At 47.8% G+C, this 27,501-nt stretch overlaps 4 protein-coding genes and 1 pseudogene across 10 annotated transcripts in view; 2 read left to right on the plus strand and 3 right to left on the minus strand.

Annotated features, from left to right (window-relative positions):
* Positions 1–7,454, plus strand: part of LOC144327585 (uncharacterized) — a 48,834-nt gene extending 41,380 nt beyond the window's left edge. The window contains exon 6 of the mRNA XM_077927921.1: positions 3,445–7,454. Coding sequence (XP_077784047.1) covers positions 3,445–4,856 — 1,412 coding nt within the window. The 3' untranslated portion in view covers positions 4,857–7,454. The remainder of the gene's footprint in view (positions 1–3,444) is intronic.
* The window catches only part of LOC114589664 (uncharacterized), a 999,511-nt gene that overhangs the window by 179,823 nt on the left and 792,187 nt on the right, over positions 1–27,501 (minus strand). The window lies entirely within an intron of this gene.
* LOC144327607 (zinc finger and SCAN domain-containing protein 31-like) overlaps positions 1–27,501 on the plus strand; it is a 121,337-nt gene that overhangs the window by 71,308 nt on the left and 22,528 nt on the right. The window lies entirely within an intron of this gene.
* Positions 921–3,240, minus strand: LOC144327397 (uncharacterized; annotated as a pseudogene).
* On the minus strand, positions 9,314–25,557 carry LOC114595372 (olfactory receptor 52P1-like). Its single transcript, XM_077926735.1, has 5 exons — positions 25,488–25,557; positions 23,800–23,907; positions 22,633–22,698; positions 19,542–20,001; positions 9,314–10,486 (listed from the first exon to the last, which is right to left on the minus strand). Exons 1-5 carry the CDS (start codon positions 25,555–25,557, stop codon positions 9,448–9,450), a joined length of 1,743 nt encoding a protein of 580 aa, XP_077782861.1. The 3' UTR covers positions 9,314–9,447.

The raw sequence follows: 27,501 nt of genomic DNA on the forward strand, positions 1-27,501 counted from the left end.
GCCATTATATTTTTTTTGCAAAAATTTTATTAGTTTTTACAATATTAACGACAAACAAAAACACAAAACATAACAAACATAAATCATAACCTTATTGAAAATAATGGTTATTTACTTTGTAAAATGACTTCCTTGTTTCCCCTTAGTTGAATTTCATTGCATATCCTTATAACGGTTTTCCAAATCCCAATTTTGATACCCTTTAAATTAAACATTAACATCTTTAAATCTTCTCCTTCTTGTACTAAACATATTATTTTATCAGTTAACATAAATACAATCCTAAGCCCATTAAGTATCTGGAAGCTATTTCCAGTTAGTTTAGCTTAACAAATTTAGCTAAATAATCATTAAATTTCTTCCATTCTTCGTGGTGTTCCTCCTCCTTCTGGTCGCGGACTCTTCCGGTTAGATCGGCTAGCTCCATAAAATCCATCATCTTCATCTGCCATTCTTCTACTGTTGGTAATTCTTGAGTTTTCCACTTTTTAGCTAACAAAATACGAGCCGCGGTTGTGGCATACAAAAATAGTTTAACATCTTTCTTGGGCAATTCCAAACCTGTTATTCCAAGAAGAAAGGCCTCTGGTTTCTTTATAAATGTATATTTCAACATTTTTTTCAATTCATTATAAATCTTTTCCCAGAAGTCTTTCACCTTGGGGCAGGTCCACCACATATGAAAGAATGTTCCTTCCTTTTACATTTCCAACATGTATTATCACAATTATGATACACCTTTGCTAATTTTACAGGAGTCAAATACCATCTATACATCATCTTCATAATACTTTCCTTTAACAAAGTACATGCGGTGAACTTAACCCCTTTCTTCCACAATCTTTCCCAGTCCTCAAACATTATTTTATGTCCTAAATCTCTTGCCCACCAAAAAGAGCCATTATAGGATATAGATCAAGTCAGGCAAAGGTCTGGTTAAAAAGGAACATTTTTGACTGTATAATGAAGGCGGCAGGCATACTTCCCTGGGGAGAGCATTCCACAGATGGGGAGCCACTGTAGAGAAGGCCCCGTTCTCATGTTGCCGCCCTCCGGACCTCTTAAGGAGGAGGCAGACGCAGGAGGGCCTCAGAAGATGATCTCCGGGTCCGGGTGGGTTCATATGGAAAGAGGCGGTCCTTGAGGTATTGCGGTCCTGAGCCGTTTAAGGCTTTATAGTTCAAAACCAGCACTTTGAATTGGGCCTGGAAACTAATTGGTAGCCAGTGCTCCAGTGAGCAACCTGGCCCCTGAATTCTAGCTGAAGTTTCTGATCTGTCCTCAGAGGCAGCACTACTTATAACGCATTGTAGTAATCTAACCTTGAGGTTACCAAAGCATAGACAACAGCAGTTAGGCTATCCCTGTCCAGATAGGGGCATAGCTGGGCCACCAGCCTAAGGTGATAGAAGACACTCCAGACCACCGAGGCCACCTGAGCCTCAAGCGACAGCAAAGGATCCAGGAGGACCCCAAAGCTACGAACCTACTCCTTCAGGGACAGTGTAACCCCATCCAGAGCAGGCAACCTCCCAGCCATCCTGTCTAGGGAACCACCCACTGACAGTGCCTCAGTCTTATCTGGATTGAGCTTCAGTTTGTTGGCTCTCATCCAGTCCATTACCGAGGCAAGGCACTGGTCCAGCACTTCCACTGCATCACCTGCAGATATAAAGGAGAAACAGCTGAGTATCATCCACATACTGCTGACAATGTACTCCAAACCTCCAGATACCACCACCCAGCAGTCAAATAGGACTGAGCCCTGCGGAACCCCACATTGAAGGTTCCATGGGGCTGAAAAGCATTCCACAAGCAACACCCTCTGGGAGTGACCATCCAAGTAGGACTGAAACCACTGCAAAGTGGTGCCACCCACTCCTAATTTGGAGAGTCGCTCCAGAAGGATACCATGGTTGATGCTATTGAAAGCCGCTGAGAGGTCGAGAAGAATTAACAGGGATATGTTCTCGTGTCTCTCTCGACAGAGGTCATCATACAGGGTGACCAAAGCAGTGCAAACAAGTCAAAGTGAGCTACCATTGGTTTATCACCTCCTTAGGGTCAGCCTGTAAAAGTCCCTGTACAACCCAGAAAAGCTCTGCCAGACAACCTGAGGATGCAATGGAGGCAGCAAAGTATGCCTTTGCTACCTTCACTGCCACTAGGTAGACTTGATAATGAGCCCTTACCAGCGTTTGGTTGCACTCATTCGGATCATTCCTCCACTTGCATTCAAGACGTCTCCCAGCTTGCTTCCTCGCCCTGAGCTCTGGAGTATACCAGGGAGCCAATGAGGCTCCACCAAGTGGGAGAGGGTACTCAGGGGTGATCGTGTCAATAGCCCAAGCCATTCGGGTGCTGCAGAGGTTGACCAGGGCTTCGACAGGAACACCAGTCATATCAGCTGGAAAAACCCCCAGAGCTGTTTGGAATTCTACTGGATCCATCAGCCTCTGAGAGCGGACCTTCCTAATAGGTCCCCGCCTCTATGGAGGGGGGAAGGTGCTGATATTCTAAATCTCAACAGGAAGTGATCTGACCATGACAAGGGACTGATGTCCATGTCCCCCACTTTCAGATCACCCTCTTCCTGCCCAGTCAAGAAAACAAGGTCCAGTGTGTGGCCTGCCTTGTGCATTGGGCCAGAGACATGTTGGGACAGCCCCATAGTTGTCATGTCAGCCATGAAGTCCTGATCTACCCCAGAGGCAGCTGCCTTAGCATGGGTGTTGAAATCTCCCAGAACCAGCAGTCTGGGAGTCCTCAACACCGCCTCTGAGACCAGTTCTGTCAGCTCAGGCAGGGAGACTGTTGGGCAGCGAGTCGGGCGGTAAACCAGCAGAATCCCTAATCTGTCCCGATTACACAACGCCAGGAACACACACTCTAGATCCCCCCCCCCAATGGACAGGAGCCTGGAGATAGAGAATCTCTATAGATTACAGAACCCCCCCCTCCCTGACCCCTGAGTCTGGCCTGATGCTGTACTGAGTACTCAGGTGGGCACAACTAGGTGAGACCAACTCCACCATGTTCACCCACCCAGGTCTCAGTGATACAGGCCAGATCACCCTCCTCAACCATGATCAAATTGTGGATGAGGGTGATTATAATCTGGGCCGATCTGGTGTTCAACAGCAGCAGTGCAGACCCAAGGGCTGGCTGATACAACAACCCCAATTCCCTAGGTTGGAGGAGGGGCTGGCACACGGCAGAGTCACTAACTGCCTGGGCCATGTGCCCCTTACCCAGCCTGTTCCTCCTCCCACGCATTACCTCCCCCTACCCAGAACCACTATAATTGGGGCTCCCCTTCTCCTCTCCTCCCAGGCACATCCCACCCTTGAGGCCCAATTAAAAAACCCATTTAATTAGCATTCTTCCATAATTGAGGGCTCCATTTGTTCCTGAGGCTCTAATCCCTTTTTGTCTCCATTGCAGATTCTGAAGAATTGGAAATCAAGAAAAAGTGTGACCATAGCAAAATACCCAGAGAGGAGAAGCCATGTAAACATTTGGTGTGTGGAGAGAGCTGCAGTCAGAGCTCCCATTCCACTTCCCATCAAAGAATTCTCAATGGAAAGAAAGCCTATCAGTGTGTGGAATGCGGAGAGAGCTTCAGGAAGAGCTCTGATCTCACTTGCCATCAGAGAATTCATACAGGGGAGAAACCCTATCAATGCAAGGAATGTGGAAAGAGCTTCAGTCAGAGGGGCCATCTCACTTCCCATCAACTAATTCATACAGGGGAGAAACCCTATCAGTGTTTGGAATGTGGAAAGAGCTTCAGTACAAGCTCCAATCTCACTTCCCATCAACTAATTCATACAGGAGAGAAACCCTATCAGTGTGTGGAATGTGGAAAGAGCTTCAGTCAGAGTGGCCATCTCACTTCTCATCAAAGAATACATACAGGGGAGAAACCCTATCAGTGTATGGAATGTGGAAAGAGCTTCAGTACGAGCTCCCTTCTCAATTCACATCAACTAATTCATACAGGAGAGAAACCCTATCAGTGCTTGGAATGTGGAAAATCCTTCAGGAAGAGAGGCCACCTCACGTCCCATCAACTAATTCATACAGGAGAGAAACCCTATCAGTGCTTGGAATGTGGAAAGAGCTTCAGTAGGAGCTCCCTTCTCAATTCCCATCAACTAATTCATACAGTGGAAAAACCCTATCAGTGCTTGGAATGTGGAAAGAGTTTTAATCAGAGTGGCCATCTCACTTCCCATAAAATAATTCATACAGGGGAGAAACCCTATCAGTGTGTGGAATGTGGGAAAAGCTTCAGTACGAGCTCACTTCTCAATTCCCATCAACTAATTCATATAGAGGAGAAACCCTATCAGTGCATGGAATGTGGAAAGACCTTCAGGAAGAGAGGCCATCTCACTTCCCATCAAGTAATTCATACAGGGGAAAAACCCTATCACTGCCTGGAATGTGGAAAGAGCTTCAGTAGGAGCTCCAATCTCACTTCCCATCAAAGACTTCATACAGGGGAGAGACCCTATCGGTGCATGGAATGTGGAAAGAGCTTCAGTAGGAGCTCTGATCTCACTTCCCATCAAAGAATTCATACAGGGGAGAAACCCTATCAGTGTGTGGAATGTGGAAAGAGCTTCCGTGACAAGAAGATTCTCTCTTCTCATCAACTAATTCACAGAGGGGAGAAACCCTATCAGTGTGTGGAATGTGGAAAGAGCTTCAGGAGCAGCTCCTCTCTCACTTCCCATCAAAGAATTCACACAGGGGAGAAACCCTATCAGTGCAGGGAATGTGGAAAGACCTTCCGCAAGAGTCACCATCTCACTTCCCATCAAAGAATTCATACAGCAGAAGCCATTTAATTTATCGGATGTGGATAAAGCTTCTGGAAGAGCTCCTCTCTTGGTTCCCATCAAAGAATTCATATGCAAGATGGAAAACCCCTTCATTATACAGCTTTAGGCTCCAGTGTAATGCAACCCTTTCCGCTGTGTGAAACCTCTGGCTACTAGTCTAGCCTTGTACTGTGGTTCTCCTGTCACTGTGGGTTTAATTCTGTAAACCTAACGACAGCTCACTGCTTGCTTGCCTTCGGGCAGCTTTGTGGTGGAGAACACACCTAGAGACCTCATTGAGTTCATCTCTTTCTCCATTGCCTCTTGCCATTTCCTGGCTTCTGCTTCAGGAAACTGTTGAACTTTCTCAAAACTCTCTAGTTCTCATTGCACCAACCCAACCCATACACTGGTGACTTTGAACCTCTCAGGCAGATTACCTTTTGTGGTGTGTGCAGAACACCTTGGAACCACACCAGAAGCCCCCTCTGACCCACTGGGGCCAGCTAGTGTGTCCTTAGCATCAGAAGACCCCCCCTCTGACTTACTGCATCTTCTGAACTTAACTGGACTGGTGGGAGATGTTGGTGCACTCTGAGGCTCTTACTTTACAGCCTTTGGAGATGCCCTTTCCTGCTCCTGGTCAGGGACCTGATCCTCAGCAGGTTCAGTTACTAACTCTCCCTCAGCAGAGTCAGGCAGACTCTCTGAGAGAATATCTGGATTCGCATGGATGCGTGTCCACCCGCTTTGCTCATAAAACTCAGCACTCCTGCTGACTAGAACCTTTGACTGATTGCCTTCTGGATAGGCAAATCTCCACCCCTTTGTCCCTGGCTTATACCCACAAAAAATCATTTTCCGGGACCTGGGGCCACCCTTTCTGTGTTTGGCCTTTGGCACAAGGACCCAAGCCTCGCACCCAAACACACAGAAGAAATGTACCTTTGGTTTCTTACCATGCAACAGAAAATAGGGTGTGTCCCTTACAACAGAGTTGTAAGAACGATTCAGAGTGAAATTCGCCGTCTTCCAAGCTTCTGCCCAGAAGCGTTGTGGTAAGCCTGAGTCAAAAAGCAGCGCTTCCACCGCTTCCTGAAGCGTTCGGTTCCGCCTTTCTGCCATCCTGTTCTCCTGTGGTGAGTGCAGAACCATCAACCTGTGATGTATCCCTTTCTGGCGAAAGTAATTCTACAACGCAGACCCAGTGAACTCCCCACCCAATCTGATTGGATTCTGGAGACCTTCAATGAGAATTGGAGTTCAACTGCAGTGACCCACTCCCTCAGCATGGTGGCAGCCTTACCCTTTTCTTTCAGAGGTATCACCCAACCATTTCTAGAGTTAGGGTCAAAATGTGTTTAGCCCCACTCAGACTTGCAACAGGAATAAGGCAAAAATATCTGCATGAACCAACTCAAAAGGTTTTGTGGTTATCCTGTCAGACCTAGGATAACTGCATGTTTTTACCTTTGCCTTCTCACATGCTCTGCAATCCAGGAACTTAGCACATGACTTCATTTTGCATCCCTCAGTGCACCCTGGAATTTTCTTGACATATCCCCAACTGCAGTGGGACATCCTCCTGTGCCACAAATGATGACACATATTGTGAGTGGGAATGTTAGCACGCTGCGCCTGTGCTGACTCAGTGTTTCCCTTACCTGCTTGAGGCGTTTCCAGAACAAATAGCCTGTTCTGACATTCAACAGTTGTCAGCTGTCTCTTGGAACCATTCGGCAAGTGAGACTGTTTTTCCAATGGAAACAGCTCTGCAGTTCTGCATTTGGACACCAGATGGCAGCAGATGATAACTTGCTCCACTGTTGATCACCCAATGCTGTGCATTGCTCTGGTTGCCATCCTTCACCATTGCCATGGAAGCTGCCAAATGATGCAAACTTGTGTCTCCTTCGCTTCCCCTGGGACCTCTCCGTGTGTTCCCACGCCGTCCCATTCCTCTAATCTGGTTACCTGGGGCAACGACCTTGGAGGCATCCTCTTCCTTGGGGCAGTTTACGCCGGTGGTCTTTTGAGCCACAATGATAACGACTCGTAGCAAAAGCCTTTACAGTGTCTTCAGTCTTTACTGCCCCCCCCCCCCTTGGAAGCAGGACAGCCTGAGCCAGCTCACCCCTCTGCCGATGTTCCTCTTCATTGCACAGGTGCCCTGAGACAAACTGCAGCGTTAAATCTGCTTGGGGCATGGCTTCGAGGTTCAGACACAAATGGTCATAATTCTTGTCTAGTGAACTCAGAAGAATGTAAACTTTCAAATCTTCTGGAAAAGTCACGTTTAACTGCCTCAACTGGTTATACACAGCCACCATTTTTGTCACATGCTCCCTGATGCTGTCCCCCGGATGTAGCCTCAGCTCAAACAAACTTCTGGTGACATGGATCTTGGCCCCTGCTGTGGTTCTGTGATGGACCCTCTCAAGTGCCTGCCAAATAGCCTGGGCATTCTCCAACCCTTCAATGTGGGGCAACTGGGAGGCATCCATGCTCAGCACTAGCAAACCCATTGCTCTCTGGTCTTTCCTCAGAGCAGCAGCAGCTGCCACCACCGCAGGTGCCACGGCACTGTCTCCTGCCTGAACCAGAGGGGCCTGAGTGCAGTCCCAACACCCCCCCCCCCCGTGCGCAACAGGACCTCACACCCCGAGCTATTAACCCTATAAGCTCTGGGTCTCCTCACAAACACACCTCTTTAACCAGGCCTTTGGCTGATTGACATCTAATGCCCTTTTAAAATGTGGTGAGGAGGGGGGGTTTACTGTTTTTTAATTGTTTATTTAATTTCTATTTTGTGACTTTATGTTGAATGTGCCCTGAAGGTATTAGACAGGGGTCAGCAAACTTTTTCAGCAGGGGGCTGGTCCACTGTCTCTCAGACTTTGTGGGGGGCCTATATATATATATATATATGGGGGTGAATGAATTCCTGTGCCCCAGAAATAACCCAGAGATGCATTTTAAATACAAATGACTCATTCTACTCATGTAAAAGCATGCTGATTCCTGGACTGTCTGCGGGCCAGATTTAGAAGGTGATTAGGCCGGATCTGACCCCCGGGCCTTAGTTTGTCTACCCATGGTATAAGGCATAGGAGGCAACTCTTAGAGGCTGAGAGGTCTTTGGCCCCCATTTGGAGTCTGTAACCCCCAGTTATTTCACATTATCAATGTGTTTCTGTGTGTTCAGCACATTTGATCGCAGGCGAGACTGAATAAAAGACTTCTAGGAAATTCCCTTTGACTACTTCTGTATTGTTTCAAATGTGACTTCACTTACAGATAAGTACAAATCATATTTATTGCTGACAAATCATACCATCCTCAGCTCATGAATTTTAACATGAGCAGCTGCTTTCTTCCCATTTCTTAGGTGGAATTAACTGATAAGGAAAAGGAAGAAGGGAGATAGACCCTTTCCCTGAACCTTTGGGGATCTGCGGGGCTTCATTTCACCCCTTAGTCCTGCTCCTGAAAGCTTGGCAGGTGTGGAGTATTTGCTCACACACTGCCATGACTTAAAAAATCAACCTGACCCTGACTTAAAAAATCAATCAATGGTATTGCAGTGCTAAAAAGTCTCAAGAAAGCAATTGCTGTAGTAGCTGGCATCTTAGCGAGCCCAGTGCCACTCTGCCAACTGTCTCACTCCCAGCTAACTAATCTGGAAAGCTGTCCTGTCATCTCTGCAAGGACCTCAGTGTCTCTTGAATCACAATTAAGCATTTATGGAAATGGTATACTGGGCCACTGAATGTGCAACCTGCCAGCCCTGCCCTGGATGTTTTGGTGTGGCAGCAAGTGTACTTTGGAACTCCCTGCCACTTGACATCAGGCAGGAGGCTTCATGGCCCACTTTGTAGCATTCAACCTTGTTACCGCTGCTGAGTTTGTGATAGCTACACATTGAGGAGAGAGAAGCCAATTTCCTACGTATATCCAAATGGATTGAGAAAGTATGGTTTTCAGTAAATATGATTTAGCTAACACTGCAAAAGAATGCATCTAAACCAGCCTAGCAGACTCATGGGGAAATGGACATTTTGGGGGATGTTTTGAAGCAGTCAGTTTAGTGATCATTTATTTATTTATTTATTTCATAAAATGTATATACCACTTGATTGTAAACAAAACAAAACCCTCAAGGCAGTTTACAAAAAGATACACTGAAATCATGAAAAGTCATGCTGCAGCATTCTGCACCAGTTGCAGATTCTGGATCAAGCGCAAGGGATGCCCCACATGGAGGGCACTGTGGTCATCCAGCCTTGAAGAAACGAAGGCGAGAGCTGCTGTGGCCAGGCTCTCCCAGTCCAGGAATGCTGAACCATCCACAGCTGCTCAAAGGAGCTTCCAGGCACTGAGTCTGCCTGAGTCTCGGCTGGATACAGAAGCAGCCCCAAGCCCCATGAGGTTCCTATGGAGAGAACCTTTGGCTTACCTTATTGACTAATAGAAATAACTGGAAAGAGACATGAGATCAATAAAATGAAAGCAAACATTTGTGGCCCCCTCTCGTGGTTTCTGCCCAAATGTCAGCGTTGTGGGAGAGGCACCGTGCCTGGCAGGGCCCGGCTTGGCACCCAGGAGGGCAAGGAGGTGTCTAGTGGTTTGCAGGCCCCTTTCGCCCTTGGCCAAAAAGGCCAAGCACCCTCTGGCGGATCTGCTGGGTCTTCACCCCATAGACGAGGGGGTTCACCATGGGCGGCAGGAGGAGGTAGAGGCAGGCCAGCAGGATGTGGATGTACGGAGGCACGTGGTGCCCAATCCGGTGGGTCAGGAAGGTGAAGAGGGCGGGCACATAGGAGACCAAGATGGTGCAGGTGTGGGCCGCACAGGTGCCCAGGGCCTTGGCGCGAGCGTCCCAGGATGAGAGCCGGAAGACGGCCCGGAGGATCATGGTGTAGGAGGCAGCAATGAGCCCCAGGTCCAGCACCACCACTGAGAGGGCCACGCAGATGCCATACACCCGGTTGACAGTCGTGTCACTGCAGGCCTGCTTGACCACCGCCATGTGCTCACAGTAGGTGTGCTGGATGACTGTTCGGAAGCCACCAGGCAGCCTCTGGAGGAGGAGGAGGGGGCAGGGCAGGACCAGGATCACGCCCCGGGCAGCCGCCGCCAGCCCCATCCTGGCCACTGCCGTGTTGCTAAGGATGGCCGCATAGTGGAGAGGGTGGCAGATGGCGACATAGCGGTCAAAGGCCATGGCCAGCAAGATGGCGGACTCCACGATGGAGAAGGTGTGGATGAAGTACATCTGCGTCAAGCAGGCATGGAAGCCAATCTCCCTGGCGCCCGACCACATGATGGCCAGCATCTTGGGCAAGGTGGAGGTGCTGATGACCAGGTCGTTGGCGGCCAGCATGGAGAGGAAGAGGTACATGGGCTGGTGGAGACTGGGCTCTGTCTTGATGATGAAGAGGATGGTGACGTTCCCCAGCACAGTCAGGACGTACATGAGGAAGAGGGGGGTCCCAATCCAGGTGTGGAAGGCTTCCAGACCAGGGATGCCCACCAGGATGAAGGAGAATTGGCCCAGTAAGCTGGCTGTGCTGTTGAGGGCCTCCAGCGTTGCGGAAAGGAGTCGCGAGAGAGACCCACCCTGGCGAAGCTTCTGAGACCTGGAGAAAGTCACACAGCTGGAAGAGGGAGAGAGAAGGGTGGCCCCTGGAGAAAGCGCTGGGCTCACCTGGCTCCCTCCTGCACCCTTTCAGGAGCCCAGAAAGGACTATTCCCGGCTGCTGCTAAAACCAAGAGCCCATCTAGCCCGGCCTCCTGTTCTCACAGTGGCTGATCAGGTGCCCCAACAGGAAACCCCCAAGCAGGATCCGAGCACAAGAGCCCTCTTCTCCCCTCCTGTGGCTTCCACAACTGCTTTTCAGAAGCATGGCTGCCTCTCCTTGTGGAGCCAGAGCAGAGCCCTCTCCTCCTCCAGGAATTTGTCCTTGAAAGGCTCATTGGTTGGTGGACATTGCTGCCTCATGAAGCAGGGAGTTCCACCATTTAACTAAGAAGGACTTCCTTTTATGCCCCCTGAATCTTCCAACATTAATCTTCATTATGGGCTCTAATGTTGGGAGAGGAGAAAAATTCTCTCAATCCACTCTCTACATGCCATGCAGAAATTCATAAATATCCATCATAGGATTCTCCGGCCGGACATTACCAGGATATCAAAGGTGAAATTATCCAACAACTTTCGGGGTATCCTGGTTTTTACTTTTTGAAATATGGCGGTCCTAGGGTCTCGAGCTGACATAAGACTAAAATTACTTTCTGGCCCATGAAGAACAGCCACACCAATTTTCTGCAGCTCTTAATGATCTACGATATATGTTTGTGTGTACAAATATACACCTACCCTATAATTTCCCCCTCTCTGGTCTTCTGTGGTCTCGGCTCCCTCACCACTGCCCAACCCGTGGCCAAACCCATTCTTGTTCTTCCTGGATTGAATTCTGCCTCAGGGCAGGGACCTGTCCTTTAACACTTTGCAAATGGCCACCCATGCCAATGGCACAATGTAAAATAGCAGTAATGGTGACTTTTACAATTCTCTTTTGTGTGTGTGCATAGCGGTGGGGGTGTGTGTGCAGGGGGCAGCTGCCCCCCTAAATCAAGTAAATAGATAGAAAACATTTAACTAACTGACCAATTGTATCACAGTTCTGCCCCCCACCCAACATAAAGCTTGCACCCCCCAAAAAATAAATAAATCCTGGCTATGTCCATGGTCCTGTGCCTGCTCTATTCCAAAACACTGACATTTTGGGACTGTGCTGAGATTATTGTTCACCTTTTCCAGCCACACGTCACATCACTGCCTTGGCTCCATCACGTTCCCTTCAGACCCTTGCGATGCCGTGGCTTCCCTTGACCAGGTCACTGAAGGTTACCCTCTGCAGAAGGAGGAGGAGGAAGAGGAGAAGAAGAACCCCAGAGGGTCATTTGGCCCCTGCAGTGCAGGAAACACAGCTACAGAATCCCTGACAGGTGGTCCCCCAACCTCTGCCCAAAGACCTCCAGGGATGGAGAGCTGTTGTTGATGATACAATCATAGGATTATAGACTTTGGAGGGGACACAAAAAGGCATCTAGTCCAACTCTCTACAACGCAGGGATCACTGACAAGGAATCTACCTTGCAAATGCACAAGACTTACTGGGGAAGTGGGAGAGGAGAGCCTTGGTTGGAGGAGACGAGGAAGTGTGGGCCCAGGAGGAAAGAAAGAAGTGGGGCAAGGGAGATATGGAGGAGAAGGTTGGAAAGAAGGGAAAGGGAAGGGTGGAGAGGGAAATCAGTCTTGTGAGAAGATACAAAGGAAGGATGAGCTGGAAGGAGCAAGGAAGTGAATGGAGCTCCAAAAGGGGAAAGGGAGGGGACAGTGGAGGCAGATGGAGGAGGACTGGTGGGTGGATGGATAGATGGAAGCAAACAGGAAAGAGGGATTAGCTGCCATCCCTGCATTGCAGCGACTTGGACTAGATGATCCTTGGAGGTCCCTTCCAACTCTGATTCTATGACAGGCAGGAGGAGAAGGAGGCTGTGCTCTGGCAGCCCCAGAAATGGCTCCCCTCCAACCTACCGTCCTGCTGCTGCTGAGTCTGGAATAAAAATCACCCTTGCCATCGTTATTGCAGCAACAAGGAATGCAAGTAGAACATGGATGTTTCCATAGGGAGGAACTCCGCTGCCCTATTTTTGGTCCTCCACCCAACCCAACCAAAATTTCTCGGCTCCCTGCAGGACCAAAATCCTCCAATGTTTTCTCTGATGAAAATAGGGATGACAAGGAATTATGGTGCTGGAGGAAACTCTTGAGAGTTCCATGGACTGCAAGAAGATCAAACGTATCCATTCTGAAGGAAATCAGCCCTGAGTGCTCACTGGAAGGACAGATCGTGAAGCTGAGGCTCCAAGACTTTGGCCACCTCATGAGAAGAGAAGACTCCCTGGAAAAGACCCTGATGTTGGGAAAGATGGAGGGCACAAGGAGAAGGGGACGACAGAGGACGAGATGGTTGGTCAGTGTTCTCGAAGCTACAAACATGAGTCTGACCAAACTGCGGGAGGCAGTGGAAGACAGGAGGGCCTGGCGTGCTCTGGTCCAGGGGGTCACGAAGAGTCGGACACGACTAAACGACTAAACAACAATAAAAGGAATACTGGGACATTCCAGGATCAAATCAGAATCTGGGACGGCTTCTGCAAATCCAGGAGTGTCCTTGGAAAAGAAGGTCTGCAAGAGCTAATCCAGCACACAAGCAGGTGAAAGAGAAGCCTGCAGGTTCCAGGCAGGAAGCGCAGATGTAGGAAGGCAGGAAGAAAAAGAGAGAGAAGGGGGAGTCTCCAGGGTCACTTACTGCCATTGTGGCTGGAGTGTCTGCCATGCCGGTCCTTGGCATCAGCTGCTTGGAGCTCTTGGGGTCCCCCTGGCACCCCTTATATGCTGGCCCAGATCCTCCCTAGGGTGTCTGTGCTGCTGGCGGCGCCTCCTTCTCCCTTTTGCGCGTAATTGCAGTTCAAGTGTGCAGCTTCCTCAGGGAGGGGAGCAGCCTCTGGACCCATGAGTAGGTGCTGGATCCATCCTGCGACAAAGCTGGACATTGGCAGACTCCAGAGGGACAAATGAAAGCCCTTCTCCACACAGCACAGGGGTAAACTGCCGAGCTATCTCCCCCCCGGAGGCAGTGGATGGTTTCTGAAGAGGATCAGACAGGTTCATGGAGGAGGAGAATGCTGCCAGGGGCTCCCAGGCTTTGCTGGAGGCAGCCAGGCTTCTGAATACCAGATGCAGGAAACCACAAGAATCATAGAATCATAGAGTTGGAAGAGACCACAAGGGCCATCGAGTCCAACCCCCTGCCAAGCAGGAAACACCATCAGAGCACTCCTGACATATGGTTGTCAAGCCTCTGCTTAAAGACCTCCAAAGAAGGAGACTCCACCACACTCCTTGGCAGCAAATTCCACTGTCGAACAGCTCTTACTGTCAGGAAGTTCTTCCTCATGTTTAGGTGGAATCTTCTTTCTTGTAGTTTGGATCCATTGCTCCGTGTCCGCTTCTCTGGAGCAGCAGAAAACAACCTTTCTCCCTCCTCTAGGTGACATCCTTTTATGTATTTGAACATGGCTATCATATCACCCCTTAACCTCCTCTTCTCCAGGCTAAACATGCCCAGCTCCCTTAGCCGTTCCTCATAAGGCATCGTTTCCAGGCCTTTGACCATTTTGGTTGCCCTCCTCTGGACACGTTCCAGTTTGTCAGTGTCCTTCTTGAACTGTGGTGCCCAGAACTGGACACAGTACTCCAGGTGAGGTCTGACCAGAGCAGAATACAGTGGCACTATTACTTCCCTTGATCTAGATGCTATACTCCTATTGATGCAGCCCAGAATTGCATTGGCTTTTTAAGCTGCCGCGTCACACTGTTGGCTCATGTCAAGTTTGTGGTCAACCAAGACTCCTAGATCCTTTTCACATGTACTGCTCTCAAGCCAGGTGTCCCCCATCTTGTATTTGTGCCTCTCATTTTTTTTGCCCAAGTGCAATACTTTACATTTCTCCCTGTTAAAATTCATCTTGTTTGTTTTGGCCCAGTTCTCTAATCTGTCAAGGTCGTTTTGAAGTGTGATCCTGTCCTCTGGGGTGTTAGCCACCCCTCCCAGTTTGGTGTCATCTGCAAATTTGATCAGGATGCCCTTGAGTCCATCATCCAAGTCGTTGATAAAGATGTTGAATAAGACCGGGCCCAAGACAGAACCCTGTGGCACCCCACTAGTCACTCTTCTCCAGGATGAAGAGGAACCATTGATGAGCACCCTTTGGGTTCAGTCAGTCAGCCAGTTACAAATCCACTGAGTGGTAGCATAGTCAAGACCGCATTTTACCAGCTTCTTTACAAGAATATCATGGGGCACCTTGTCAAATGCCTTGCTGAAATCTAGGTAGACTGTATCCACTGCGTTCCCTTCATCTACCAGGCTTTTAATTCTGTCAAAAAACGAGATCAGGTTAGTCTGACATGACTTATTTTTCAGAAATCCATGCTGACTATTGGTGATCACAGCATTCCTTTCTAGGTGCTCACAGACTGTTTGCTTAATGATCTGCTCCAGAATCTTCCCTGGTATTGATGTCAGACTGACTGGGCGGTAATTATTTGGGTCCTCTCTTTCCCCCTTTATGAAAATAGGGACAACATTTGCCCTCCTCCAGTCTGCCGGGACTTCGCCTGTTCTCCAGGAATTCTCAAAGATGACTGCCAGTGGTTCTGAGATCACATCTGCCAGTTCTTTTAATACTCTTGGATGCAGTTCATCTGGCCCTGGAGACTTGAATACATCTAAACTAGCCAAGTATTCTTGTACTATCTCCTTAGTTATTCTGGGCTGTGTTTCCTTTGCTGAATCATTTGCTCCAAATTCTTCAGGTCGGGCATTGTTTTCTTTATCGGAGAAGACTGAGGCAAAGAAGGCATTGAGGAGTTCAGCCCTTTCTGTGTCCCCTGTTTGCATTTCACCATCTTCTCCTCTGAGTGACCCCACTGTTTCTTTGTTCTTCCTTTTGCTACGAACATACCCATAAAAGCCTTTTTTGTTGCTTTTAACCTCTCTAGCCAGCCTGAGTTCATTCTGTGCTTTAGCTTTCCTGACTTTGTGTCTACACGTGCTGGCTATTTGTTTGAATTCCTCTTTGGTGGTTTCCCCCCTTTTCCATTTTTTGTACACATCCTTTTTTAATCTTAACTCAGTTAAAAGTTCTTTAGATAGCCACCCTGGCTTCTTTAGGCACCTTCCATGTTTCCGTCTCATTGGTATTGCCTGAAGTTGTGCTTTTACTATCTCCCTCTTAACAAACTCCCAGCCATCTTGAACTCCCTTTCCTTTTAGTATTACTGTCCATGGGATCTCACCCAGCACTTCCCTAAGTTTTATGAAGTCGGCTTTCTTAAAGTCGAGAAATTGAGTCCTAGTATGCTTGGCTGCTCCTTTCCGCTGTATAGTAAACTTCAGAAGAGCATGATCACTCACGCCTAATGATCCTTCCACTTCTACCCCATTAACCAGGTCATCAACATTGGTTAGGACCAGATCTAAAATGGCTGTTCCTCTTGTTGCTTCTCCCACTTTCTGGACAATGAAGTTGTCTGCAAGGCCAGTGAGGAATCTGTTTGACCTTATGCTCTTGGCTGAGTTTGACATCCAACAAATATCAGGGTAATTGAAGTCCCCCATTACTACTATCTCCCTTCCTTTTTCATGCTTGGCCATCTGTTCCAGGAAGGCATTATCTATGTCCTCCGTTTGGATGATCATCTTCATCAATTGATAGACTCCTACCTTCAGGAACACTGTCTCCCTCCCGCATATTAGTCAGTTTAAAGCCCTCCTGATGAGGTTTCTGAGATTTTTGGCAAAAACATTCCTCCCAACCGTTGTGAGGTGCAGCCCATCGCTTGCCAGAAGTCCATCTTCAAGAAACTGCAGTCCGTGATCTAAGAATCCAAACCGTTCCTGCTTACACCATTTGCGAAGCCAGCTGTTCACTTCCACTATTTCCCCCTCTCTCCCTGGGCCACGTCGTTCAACTGGGAGGACAGATGAGATGACAATTTGTGCATTTAATTGCTTCAATTTCCTGCCCAGAGCCTCGTAGTCTCTTTTGATCTTCTGGAGGCTATTGCTTGCAGTGTCATTGGTTCCCACATGAACCAAGAGGAGGGGGTATTTGTCAGTGGGTTTTATGATTCCTTGCAGTCGTTCAGTTACATCTTGGATCTTAGCCCCAGGGAGACAGCACACTTCCCGAGACATCTTGTCAGGCCCAAACTTTACTGTTGATGAATACGTCTCATGATAGTCCTGATCAGGTATTTGAGAAAAACCTTGTGCCACTAGTCTGGCTTTGTATCTGACTATTTTTCCATTCCAATCAGTTTTTGTCTTGTAGACCCACCTACTATCAACACACTTCATGCCTAGTTCTTCTGGAACCAATTCCCAAGTATCATTCTGCTTTAGGGAATTCAACTCGGCTTTCATGGCGTCCAGCCATGGTTCAGCATCCTTTGCGGACAGATTTTGAACCTCTTTGTAGTTGGCTGGTTCAAGAACCGCACCAGAGTTGCTAGTAACAGCAGCTTTAGCAAACTCTTTAGCGAACTGTGTAGGTGGTATGTATGGCAACCGATAGGCCAAAGTTGCCATAAGTGCCAAGAAAAACAAACATGGAGCCTGGCACGCTTCCCTTGCGCAGCTTGCAAACTGTCCGTGCCGATGCAAAAATCCTCCTCTGCCTCTTTCTCTTGCCGGTAGCAGAGCGAACACAGCGGCGAGAAGCAATTGCAAACAGTGTGGGTAATAAATTCAGAGCAGACACAAAGGCCTTCTTATCTTCTTAGCCTTTAATCATGTAGAATAACACCATAAATTCAGACCTGGCGAAACCTCGCCCATTCTCTCCTCCGTACACAGACAGACTGAAACACTTAGCGTCAAGCCACTCCCGTGTTTCTAACCACGCCTCAGGAAAGAGACGTCACCAGAACTCTTTAACCCTGTGAGTTCTGAATGCCTTAACACCCCCTCTCGTCTCGAATCCTGAGGGAAACTGTGAACCCCTATTTACAGACCTCTTTGAGTTCAACTCACCTCCCATTGCCTTTTGCCTCCCACTGGCATCTATCCCAGGCAATTGTCGAATCCCTTCCACACTCCCAGAATCACACTGTGCGAAACCAACCCACGCACTGGTGACCTGAAACCTCTCCGGTGGAATCCCTTTTGTGGTCCGAGTTGACCGCCGGAGCACAACCTCGGGCGCTCCTCCTGACCCACTGGGGTCAGCAAGTGTGTCTCCAGCAAGCTCAGAAGACTCCCCCTCTGACTTGCTGCGTCTTCGGGCCTTCTGCACTTGGCTAACAGGAGATGAAGGCTCACTCTTGGGTTCCCTCTTAACCTGTGGAGAAACCCACCCCTGTGCTTGACCATCATCAGCAACCTGGTCTTCAGCAACAGGCTCCGCCTCTGCCTCTCCTTCCTCCCTTTCTTCCCCCTCAGAATCGGACAAGCATTCTGAGAGAAAATCAGAACTAACCTTAGGCCGTGACCAACCACCCTGCTCAAAGAACTCAGCATGCTTGCTGACCAGCAGCTTGGTCTGATCACCCTCTGGGTATGCAAACTTCCACCCATTTGTTGCAGGATCATACCCACAGAAGATCATGTCCTGGTACCTAGGACCACCCTCCTTCCGTTGCGCTGTTGTATCGGCACTGAAGCCCTGGAACCAAACGAACGGAAGAAATGCACCTGTGGCTTCCTCTTGTGCAACAGAAAAAACGGTGTGTCACCTACATCGTGATTGTAGGACCTGTTAAAAACAAAGCTGGCAAACTTCCAAGCCTCACTCCAAAAGCTCTGAGGCAGCCCAGAGTCACACAGTAAAACCCTGACAGCTTCAGCCAGTGTTTCACTCCTGTGCTCTGCCACGCCTCTCTCTTGAGGAGACTTTGCACCCGTCACCTGGTGACGAATTCCCTTTTCCTTGAAGAACTCCTTCAGAGCAGACCCAGTGAACTGTGACCCACGGTCGCTTCTGAACTCTTGCACCTTGGTGGAGAACCTTAGTTCCACCTCCGCAACCCAATCCTGGATGAGTTGCGCTGCCTCCCTCTGCGTCCTGAGAGAGAAACACCATAAATTCTGAGAAAAATCATCTGCCACTGTCAGCAGATACCTGGCCCCACCCAGACTCTCACACTTCATTGGTCCTGTAAGGTCTGTGTGAACCAACTCAAAAGGTTTTGTGGTTACCCTCTTTACCCCGGGAAACCTGCACCTTTGAACCTTGCTGCATGCCCTGCACACTAGGGATCCCTCACATGGTGTGATTTTACAACCTTTGGTGCAGCCTGGCAACCTCTTAACATCTTCCAAACAAGCATGAGACATTCTCTTGTGCCATATATGAACACATGAATCATGGCTGGGAACACTAGCACACTGCGCCTGAGCTTTTCCTGCATTCCCACCACCCTCCAGAGGTGTTTCCAGAACAAAGAGATTGTTCTTGCATTCCACGTTGACAAGTTGTCTCCCCCCTCTGAAAATGGAACAGGTATCATTTTCAAAACAAATTTTGTACCCCTGCTTCGCAAGAGCAGGTATCGATAACAGGCAACACTTCATCCCTGGTACAATGAAACACTCCAGCTCCGCCTGCAAAACAGAAACATAGACATCAACAACATTAAAAACTGATTTTTGTGTCCCATCAGCTAATGTAACAGTAGTTCCAGCTGAAACAGCCCTGCAATTCCGCAGCCTCCCAGTAGATGGCGTTATCAGGTGATGACTGGCACCCAAATCAACAACCCACTGCACAGCTGTGTCCCTGCTGGGATTGTTTTTCAAAGTTGCCAGAGAAGCCGTGAGATGATAACAGTCTCCCTTCTCTGAGTCACGTCCTTCCTTCGCGTTCCCACGCTGGCCTCCTCTCCGAGACTGGTTCCCATGGGAAACGACCTTGGAGACATCCTGCCCGGCCTCTCTGTTCCTCTGCGGACAGGCCCGTTTAAGGTGGCCGTTAGATCCACAGACATAACATCGACGAGTGGAAAAAGCCTGAACACAGCTCTCATCTGGCTTGCCCCCCCCACCTCTGCAACCAGTGGAGCTACCTGCGCCAGACCTGCCTTCTCGGACACGCCTCTCCTGTTCGTCCGAAAGACGTCCTGTCACGTACGAGAGAGTCAAATCCTGTGGACTCATGGATTCCATAGACAGACACAAATTGTCATAGCTTTTGTCCAGAGAGCTGAGCAAAATATAAACCTTCAGCTCCTCTGAGAAGTTGACTTGCAACAGCCGCAACTCATTGAAAACAGAAAGCATCTCAGTAACATGCTGTCTGATGTTCCCCCCGGGACGCAGCTTCATCTCAAACAAGCGTCTGGTGGTATGGATCTTTGCACCAGCCGTGGTTCTGTGGTGCACCCTCTCAAGGGCTTGGTAGGCCTCCTGAGCAGTTTCAAGCCCTTCAACCAGAGGAAGTTGGGAACCCTCCAAACTGAGCACTATAGCTCCCAGGGCTTTCTGGTTTTTCCTCTGCGACGCGTGAGCAGCCGCTATGTCTGCCGCCGCTGCTCCTGCTGCAGGTGGTGGTAGAGGGGGCCCCTGGGTCGCCTCCCACAACCCCTTGGCTACCAGCCAGGCCTTTAGCTTCCGGCTCCATTCGGCCCAATTTTGTCCATTCAATTTTTCAAAGGGAACTGAGAATGATTCACGATCGTCTGCCATCTCCTCCCCCGGGGGCTAAGCTTACTCACATCTCGGCAGTAGCTTCCTCCGCCTCCCGGCTCCGGCAGACCGGTCCTCCCCAGCGAGCTCCTTCCAGCTTCAAAGACACAGCTCCAGAGCTCCAGCTGGCCCCAGCAACTTTCCTGCTGGCTTCCCCCACACGAGGGACGTTCCTGCAACAGCTTCAAAGCATTGGCAAACACCCATAACCTATGGCAACCGATAGGCCAAAGTTGCCATAAGTGCCAAGAAAAACAAACATGGAGCCTGGCACGCTTCCCTTGCGCAGCTTGCAAACTGTCCGTGCCGATGCAAAAATCCTCCTCTGCCTCTTTCTCTTGCCGGTAGCAGAGCGAACACAGCGGCGAGAAGCAATTGCAAACAGTGTGGGTAATAAATTCAGAGCAGACACAAAGGCCTTCTTATCTTCTTAGCCTTTAATCATGTAGAATAACACCATAAATTCAGACCTGGCGAAACCTCGCCCATTCTCTCCTCCGTACACAGACAGACTGAAACACTTAGCGTCAAGCCACTCCCGTATGTGTTTCTAACCACGCCTCAGGAAAGAGACGTCACCAGAACTCTTTAACCCTGTGAGTTCTGAAACCAATAACAGTATGGCCTTTGTAGTTCTTTTAGATCTACGCAAAACTCTCTGATCCTCTGGGTCTGGTGTCTCCTCCTCCTTGGGAGAATGATGGCCTAAAGTAAATGAAGGTGATGTGTCTGAATCAGTGTCAGACTCATCTGAGGCTTTTTGGCTTTTTGGGCTGAGTCATCATCAGAATCTACTGTATTTTTTGCACCATAACACTCACTTTTCCCCTCCTAAAAAGTAAGGGGAACTGTCTGTGCGTGTTATGGAGGGAATGCCTACGGGTGGCATGCCTACGGATTTTCCTCCTCTAAAAACTACGTGCGTGTTACGGTCGGGTGCGTGTTATAGAGCAAAAAATACGGTATGCTGGCATCAGCATTATCATCAGCAACAACAGAATCTTGCCTCTTAACTGCTTTTGCACCATCATCATCTGAAATGGGATGACATTGAAAAATGCCAACTCTGTTCCATTTTGATTACAATCTATGCTTCTAGTCAACCTAATCGCTTTTGTGTCAGTGATTAACACACGATAGGAACCCTTTTCATATCCCAGAAAAATACCATGTTCACCACGTTTGCTCAATTTGTTGTCCTGCAAAGTGTGCACCCATACCTCTGAACCAAAAATTTTGAAATGTTTTATGTATGGCTTCCTTTTGTAAAGCATTTCATATGGGGTGCAATCAATAGCGGACTGATATCTACGATTGTACACATAAGAAAAACAGGAAAGAGCCTCGGCCCAAAAGGGATTGGGCAGGCCTGAATCTTGAAACAGAGTTCTTATACTTTGTTGCAAGGTTTGGATCACTCGTTCACACAAACCATTTTGCCAAGGAGATCTGGGCGTGGCATGATAATAAATAAGGATAATGACAAGCTGGAACATGTGCAAAGAAAGGTGATTTATTTATTTATTTAATTTGTATACCAATCGACCCAGTGGTACCAACTGGAATAAAATATGGGGGGGGGGCATGTAAGGCCTGCCTTGCACAATCAATGACATGATGCATGTGCGCCATTGGAATGTCAATGTGTACCAACTGAGGGGTGACCCCCTCAAATATTTTAAGGGGGGGCAAAGACCCCTAGGCCTCTAAGAGAAGGCTCCTATTCTCTACACCCAAAGGTCTCAGGACAGTTACAACATAAAAGTGCAATATAAAAATAGAAAATAAACATCTGTAACCCCCCCGCCACATTTTTAAAGGGCATTAGATGTCAATCAGCCAAAGGCCTGGTTGAAAGGGTGTGTATTTGCCTGGCTCCGAAAGCTGTATAATGAAGGGTCTGACGTTTGAATGAATTCTTTGATGGTAAGTGAGACTGTGGCTGTGACTAAAGCTCTTTCCACATTCCACACACTGATAGCGTTTCTCCCCTGTATGAATTCTTCGATGGGAAGTGAGAGAGGAGCTATAAATGAAGCTCTTTCCACATTCCGCACACTGATAGGGTTTCTCCCCTGTATGAATTATTTGATGGGAAGAAAGATGGGAGCCCTGACAGAAGCTCTTTCCACATTCCACACACTGATAGGGTTTCTCCCCTGTATGAATTCTTTCATGGGAAGAGAGATGGTGGCTGTTACTGAAGCTCCTTCCACATTCCACACACTGATAGGGTTTCTCCCCAGTATGAATTCTTTGATGGGAAGTGAGACTTTGGCTGTGACTGAAGCTCTTTCCACATTCCACACACTGATAGGGTTTCTCCCCTGTATGAATTCTTTGATGGGAAGTGAGAGAGGAGCTCTGACTGAAGCTTTTTCCACATTCCATGCACTGATAGAGTTTCTTTCCAAGGATATTTTGTTGATGGGAAGTGGAATGGGAACTCTGACTGCAGCTTTCTCCACACTCCAAATTATTACGTGGCCTCTCCTCTCTGGGAATATTGTCGTGGTCACCTTCGTTCTCGATTTCTGATTCATCACAATCTGCAATGGAGACAAAAAGGGATTAGAGCCTTAGGAACAAATGGGGAAGAACGGAAAGGAGTTGGGTGTGTGTTCATTACATGTTTTGTTTGTCATTAACAAACATATTTATTATGAGATTCTGTTCAGTTGCTGAATGTTGCTTTGTTTGATATACAGTAGTGGTCAAAATTGTGGAAGATTTTTGTAAAAAATGTATTTCAGGGGTTTGATTGCTCATAACACCACTTCTTTTGGAGTAATATCATACAATTATATAGCAACGTAAAAATAATTTAATCAAGAATGCAATTCAACAAAGTTTGTTCAATTACCCATATTCTATCTAAAGCTATAGCCAAATAACCAGAAAAAGGAAGCACAACTTGCTTAGGATGACTTTGGCAGTGTCTTGTATGATTGCTATTAAGTTGGTTGGGGGTTTTTTTTTGTTCTTGTAAAACATAATAAAATTATAGAAATGGCACAAAGAGTTGACTGGTCACCCAGAAAGTGATGTAAAATTGTACTGTTAAGTGAACAAGGCTACAGTTATGAAGAAATTGATGAAAGAGTAGGAAAAACTTAACCAAAGCTGGCATTTCTATATTTTTGAGGAGGTATAAGGAGACTCAGTCACTACAAAATCAGACTGGTAAAGGCAGGGAAAGGTGCACAAAGGCAAGTGATGATGGACGAGTGGAGAGACTGTCCCTACATGACAGAAGAAAATTATGTAGGTGTATACAAGATGACATGGCACAATGTAATGTGAGGTTGAGTGCAAGGACTGGTCTAAATGCTAGAATTCTAAGGAAAAAGACATTAACATCTCTCAAGCAAAGGTTGAAAAGATTAAACCCATGTTAACTGGACAGCGGAACAATGGAACAATGTTATTTGGAGTGATGAGACCCAAATCTCCTTGCTTGGTAGTGATGGTATGACATACGCGAGGTGAAAAATCAGAGATTTATATCCTACTTGCATTACACCAACCGTGAAACACCCAGATACAGTGGAACCTCGACTTACGCATGGCTCTACTTACGTGCGATTCCAGTTTTGACCTTCAGTAGGCGCTTCGACTTATGAACTTTCCTCTATATACAGCGGTCTTGCCAGCAGCCGGGAGCTCGCCCGGCTGGCTGTGGGGCAGCGCTGAGGCCTCTGATGCCGGGGAGAGGGCCCCCATCCCACCCCCGAAGCTGTGGAAAAGGTGTCGCCCGCCTGCAAGAGACACAGCAGGGAGCACTGCAGCCCCAAACCCCACCGAAGAGCCAACCTGAGGAAGTCTAGAGAAGAACCTGGCCTGGCAAGAAAAAAGCATGACCCTGGCCGAAGTGAATTAGCTCTTTACTGACCCTTGCTCTACCACTAGCTTGTAGCCAGGTAAGCCCACCCAACCACAGTGCACGTAAGAAGAAAAAACGTTAATTTTTTTCATCTACAATACTGTCTTATTTATTTTATCGTACAGTACATTGATTATTGCCCTCATTTTATCGATCTATGGTCTTGTTAGAGAGTAAAATCCATGTTAAATTGCTGTTTTGGGGGTGTTTTTCATTGTCTAGAATGGATCAATTCACTTTTCCATTACTTTCTATGGAAAAGGTTGCCTCTACTTATGTACGTTTCTAGTTATGACCGGACCTCCAGAATGGATTATGGTTGTAAGTAGAGCTTCCACTGTAGTGTGATGATCTGGGGTTGTATAGCAGCAAAAGGTGTGGGCAGAATTTGCATCATTAATGGGAATGTAAATGCCCCCAAATGCATAAATGAAATACTTTAGCCCAAACTGAAGCGTTCCACGAGTGATCTTTTCCCAGATACTGAAGCATTTAGATATCTTTATATCTTTATATATTTATTTTCTATTTCAACAGGATTCAGCTCCATGTCATGGTGCTGCCGTGTGCAAAAGGTGCTAATCCTATTCCACTGCCGGAATGTCCTGGGAATAGCCCAAACATTAATCCAATCGGAAATCTATGGAGCCGACTAAAGAAACTTGTTAGTCAGAAGCAACCCAGCAACAAAGCACAATTAATAGAGGCAATAATTCAGTCTTGGTTTCACATTACAGTGGTACCTCAGGTTACAGACGCTTCAGGTTACAGACTCCGCTAACCCAGAAATATTACCTCGGGTTAAGAACTTTGCTTCAGGATGAGAACAGAAATCGTGCTCTGGCGGCATGGCAGCAGCAGGAGGCCCCATTAGCTAAAGTGGTGCTTCAGGATAAGAACAGTTTCAGCTTAAGAACGGACCTCCGAAACGAATTAGATACGTAGCCAGAGGTACCACATTACAGCTGCAGAACTAAAAACTTGGTTCACTTCATGGGAAGGTGTTGTAAGTGTTGGGAAAAAGCACCAATGCAAAACCCAGCTGCAAGTGGCTGGAATGCAAAACAGGATGTTGTTGTCTCGAACTGTACTGTTGGAGAAAGGGGGCAGTCCATTCTCTGTACTGAGCACCGGATGTTAGCTCAGAGTGTCATCTGACCTGTGCTGGAAGTACAGGGGCGGAGTTGTGACTCTTCTGCTGGAGTCTGAAGGGTACAGACACGTTTTCTATGTACTGCTGAACGACAGGAATAAAACATGTAAATAGGACTCCTGTCTGTCTCATTTCCCCTCCCTGGGGAGAATGCAGGGAGGGAGAGAAGCAGAGAGAAGCAGAGGGTGTGTTCTCCTCACGTCTAATGAGGAGAATCGCCGGTTTACAACCTAGCCTGCCGGGAGACGCAGACGGAATGTAAACAAGTATCTCACTCAGTTTGCCCGTGGGAGGCCAGTTACCTCTGACTGTGAGCTGAGATACTGACATATGGCAGCATTCGGATGGTTTCGATCCATCGAACATCTGCATGAGAGGCTGGTGGATTGTCCTCCACTGCTCCAAGGGAGAAGATAAACATCTGAGAGCAGCCAGAAGCTGAACAGATGGCTGGACCCAGAGGAAAGTGTTTTCCAAGCAACGGAGCTCAAGGTATGCTGCATTTCGGGTTAAAAGTGTGAACGCAGAATGATTTATTCTCTGGTTCACGGGAGCTGCGTTTGAAAAAAACAACAGCTCCGGAAGGAGAGGCCTGCAGCTCACAGGCTCAGCCTGCATTCCACGAATTCTTGTGGTTAAGATAAGCTTTCCTGTATGCACAGTTGCTAAGCGACGCCCGTCAGAGACGTGGAAATTTACTGGCTGCGCAGATGGCTCTGAAAGAGTGCCTGGGAAGCGAAATATTGTTTTGACTATGTTTTCCATGCTGTGCAAGGTCTGAGAAACAGCTTGCAGTTTGCCTGGAAAGGCAGTAAACAATCCAGCAAAGGCTATTGGAGTTTTAGCAAGGCTGGAAAGTGAGAGAGAGGCTTGGCTTCAAGATGGATGCCAAGAAGGGGGGAGGTCTGCCTTGTCCACCTCTCCTAAATAATGACAATTATTCATCTTGGTCTGTAAAGATGAAGGCCCTGCTGCAGAATCAGAGGCTTTTTGATGTAATTAAAAACCCCATCCCTGCAGCACCAACCAGAGGTTGGGAATCACAGAACATGAGGGCCAAGACTGCTATAATTCTGTGTGTCTCAGATTCCCAATTGGTGCATATTCAGCATTTAGTACATGCGAAAGAGGTTTGGGACACGCTGCGTACAACGCATCAGAGAGATGCTGGTTCTTCAGCGTTGCTGTATTTTGAGAAATTGACCAATCTGAGACTAGCGCCTGATGGAGAAGTTCAAGCGCACCTGACAGAGATGAAGTTTCTGCGTCAACAGATGGTGGAACGCAATTTCCATCTACAGGAGGAAGTGTTTTACTTCATGATGATAAACAGCCTTAGTATGACTTACAAGGTTGTTGCCAGTCAGCTTGGTTCCCTACCGGCTCAGCAGCTGACCGCGGAAAGGGTGTGTGCCGTCGTCCTTAATGAACATGACAGACTTGCTGCACTGGAAGTGAAGGACAGGGGGAGGGAAGAACAGAGTTCAAATCTCCCTGCTGCTGGTGCTACTGAGGAGCATGCTGTAGCGTTGAGTGCTGTCCGATGCCACAATTGTGGACAGACTGGGCATCTACAGCGAAACTGTAGAAAGCCACGCAAGTCAAAAGGAGCCAAGAGCAGCTCTACGAAGCCTGAGGCGTCAGGCAAAAGCCGTACCAAGTACCAGGTGAAACCTGCAAAGGCTATGATGGCGAAAGGAACCACGCCAGATGTTGGGAACTCGTTTATAATCGACACTGGTTGTACAAAACATATGTGTCCACACAGAGAACTGTTTTCTACGTTGAAGAAGCAAAGCTTCGCTGTGAAACAGGCCAACAGTCAGGAGTTGAAAGCGACCGGGATTGGGACTGTGTATCTTGAGAGTCTGAACTTGACTATAAGCAATGTTTACCTGGTTCCAGAACTGAGTTTTAATCTGCTGAGTGTGTCGCAGATTGCAAAGAAAGGACTGAAACTGACCTATGATGCTAAAAGCTGCAAGATCTACAAAGATGGAGAACTGTATCTTACTGCCAGAGAGAAAGATGGACTGTATTTGTTGACTTTTGATCAAAGTGATTACATGAAATGTAATTCTTCTGATTCTAATGAAATCTCTCTTGCAGGTGTGACCAACATGAGCACCAGGAAGGTGACCAAGAAGGTCGACAGAGCGTTTCAGCGGGTGTATGCTGATGTGATTGGTCCTCTAGAACCCTCTAGAGGCGGTGCAAAATATTACCTTGTGTGTGTTGATTGTTTCACTAATTATTCTTGGGTTTATTTGATGGAGAAACCGCAAGAGACCTTAGAAAGGTTTCAGGAGTTTTGTG

The sequence above is a fragment of the Podarcis muralis genome, chromosome 4, assembly GCF_964188315.1.
Source record: "Podarcis muralis chromosome 4, rPodMur119.hap1.1, whole genome shotgun sequence".
Lineage (NCBI taxonomy): Eukaryota > Metazoa > Chordata > Lepidosauria > Squamata > Lacertidae > Podarcis > Podarcis muralis.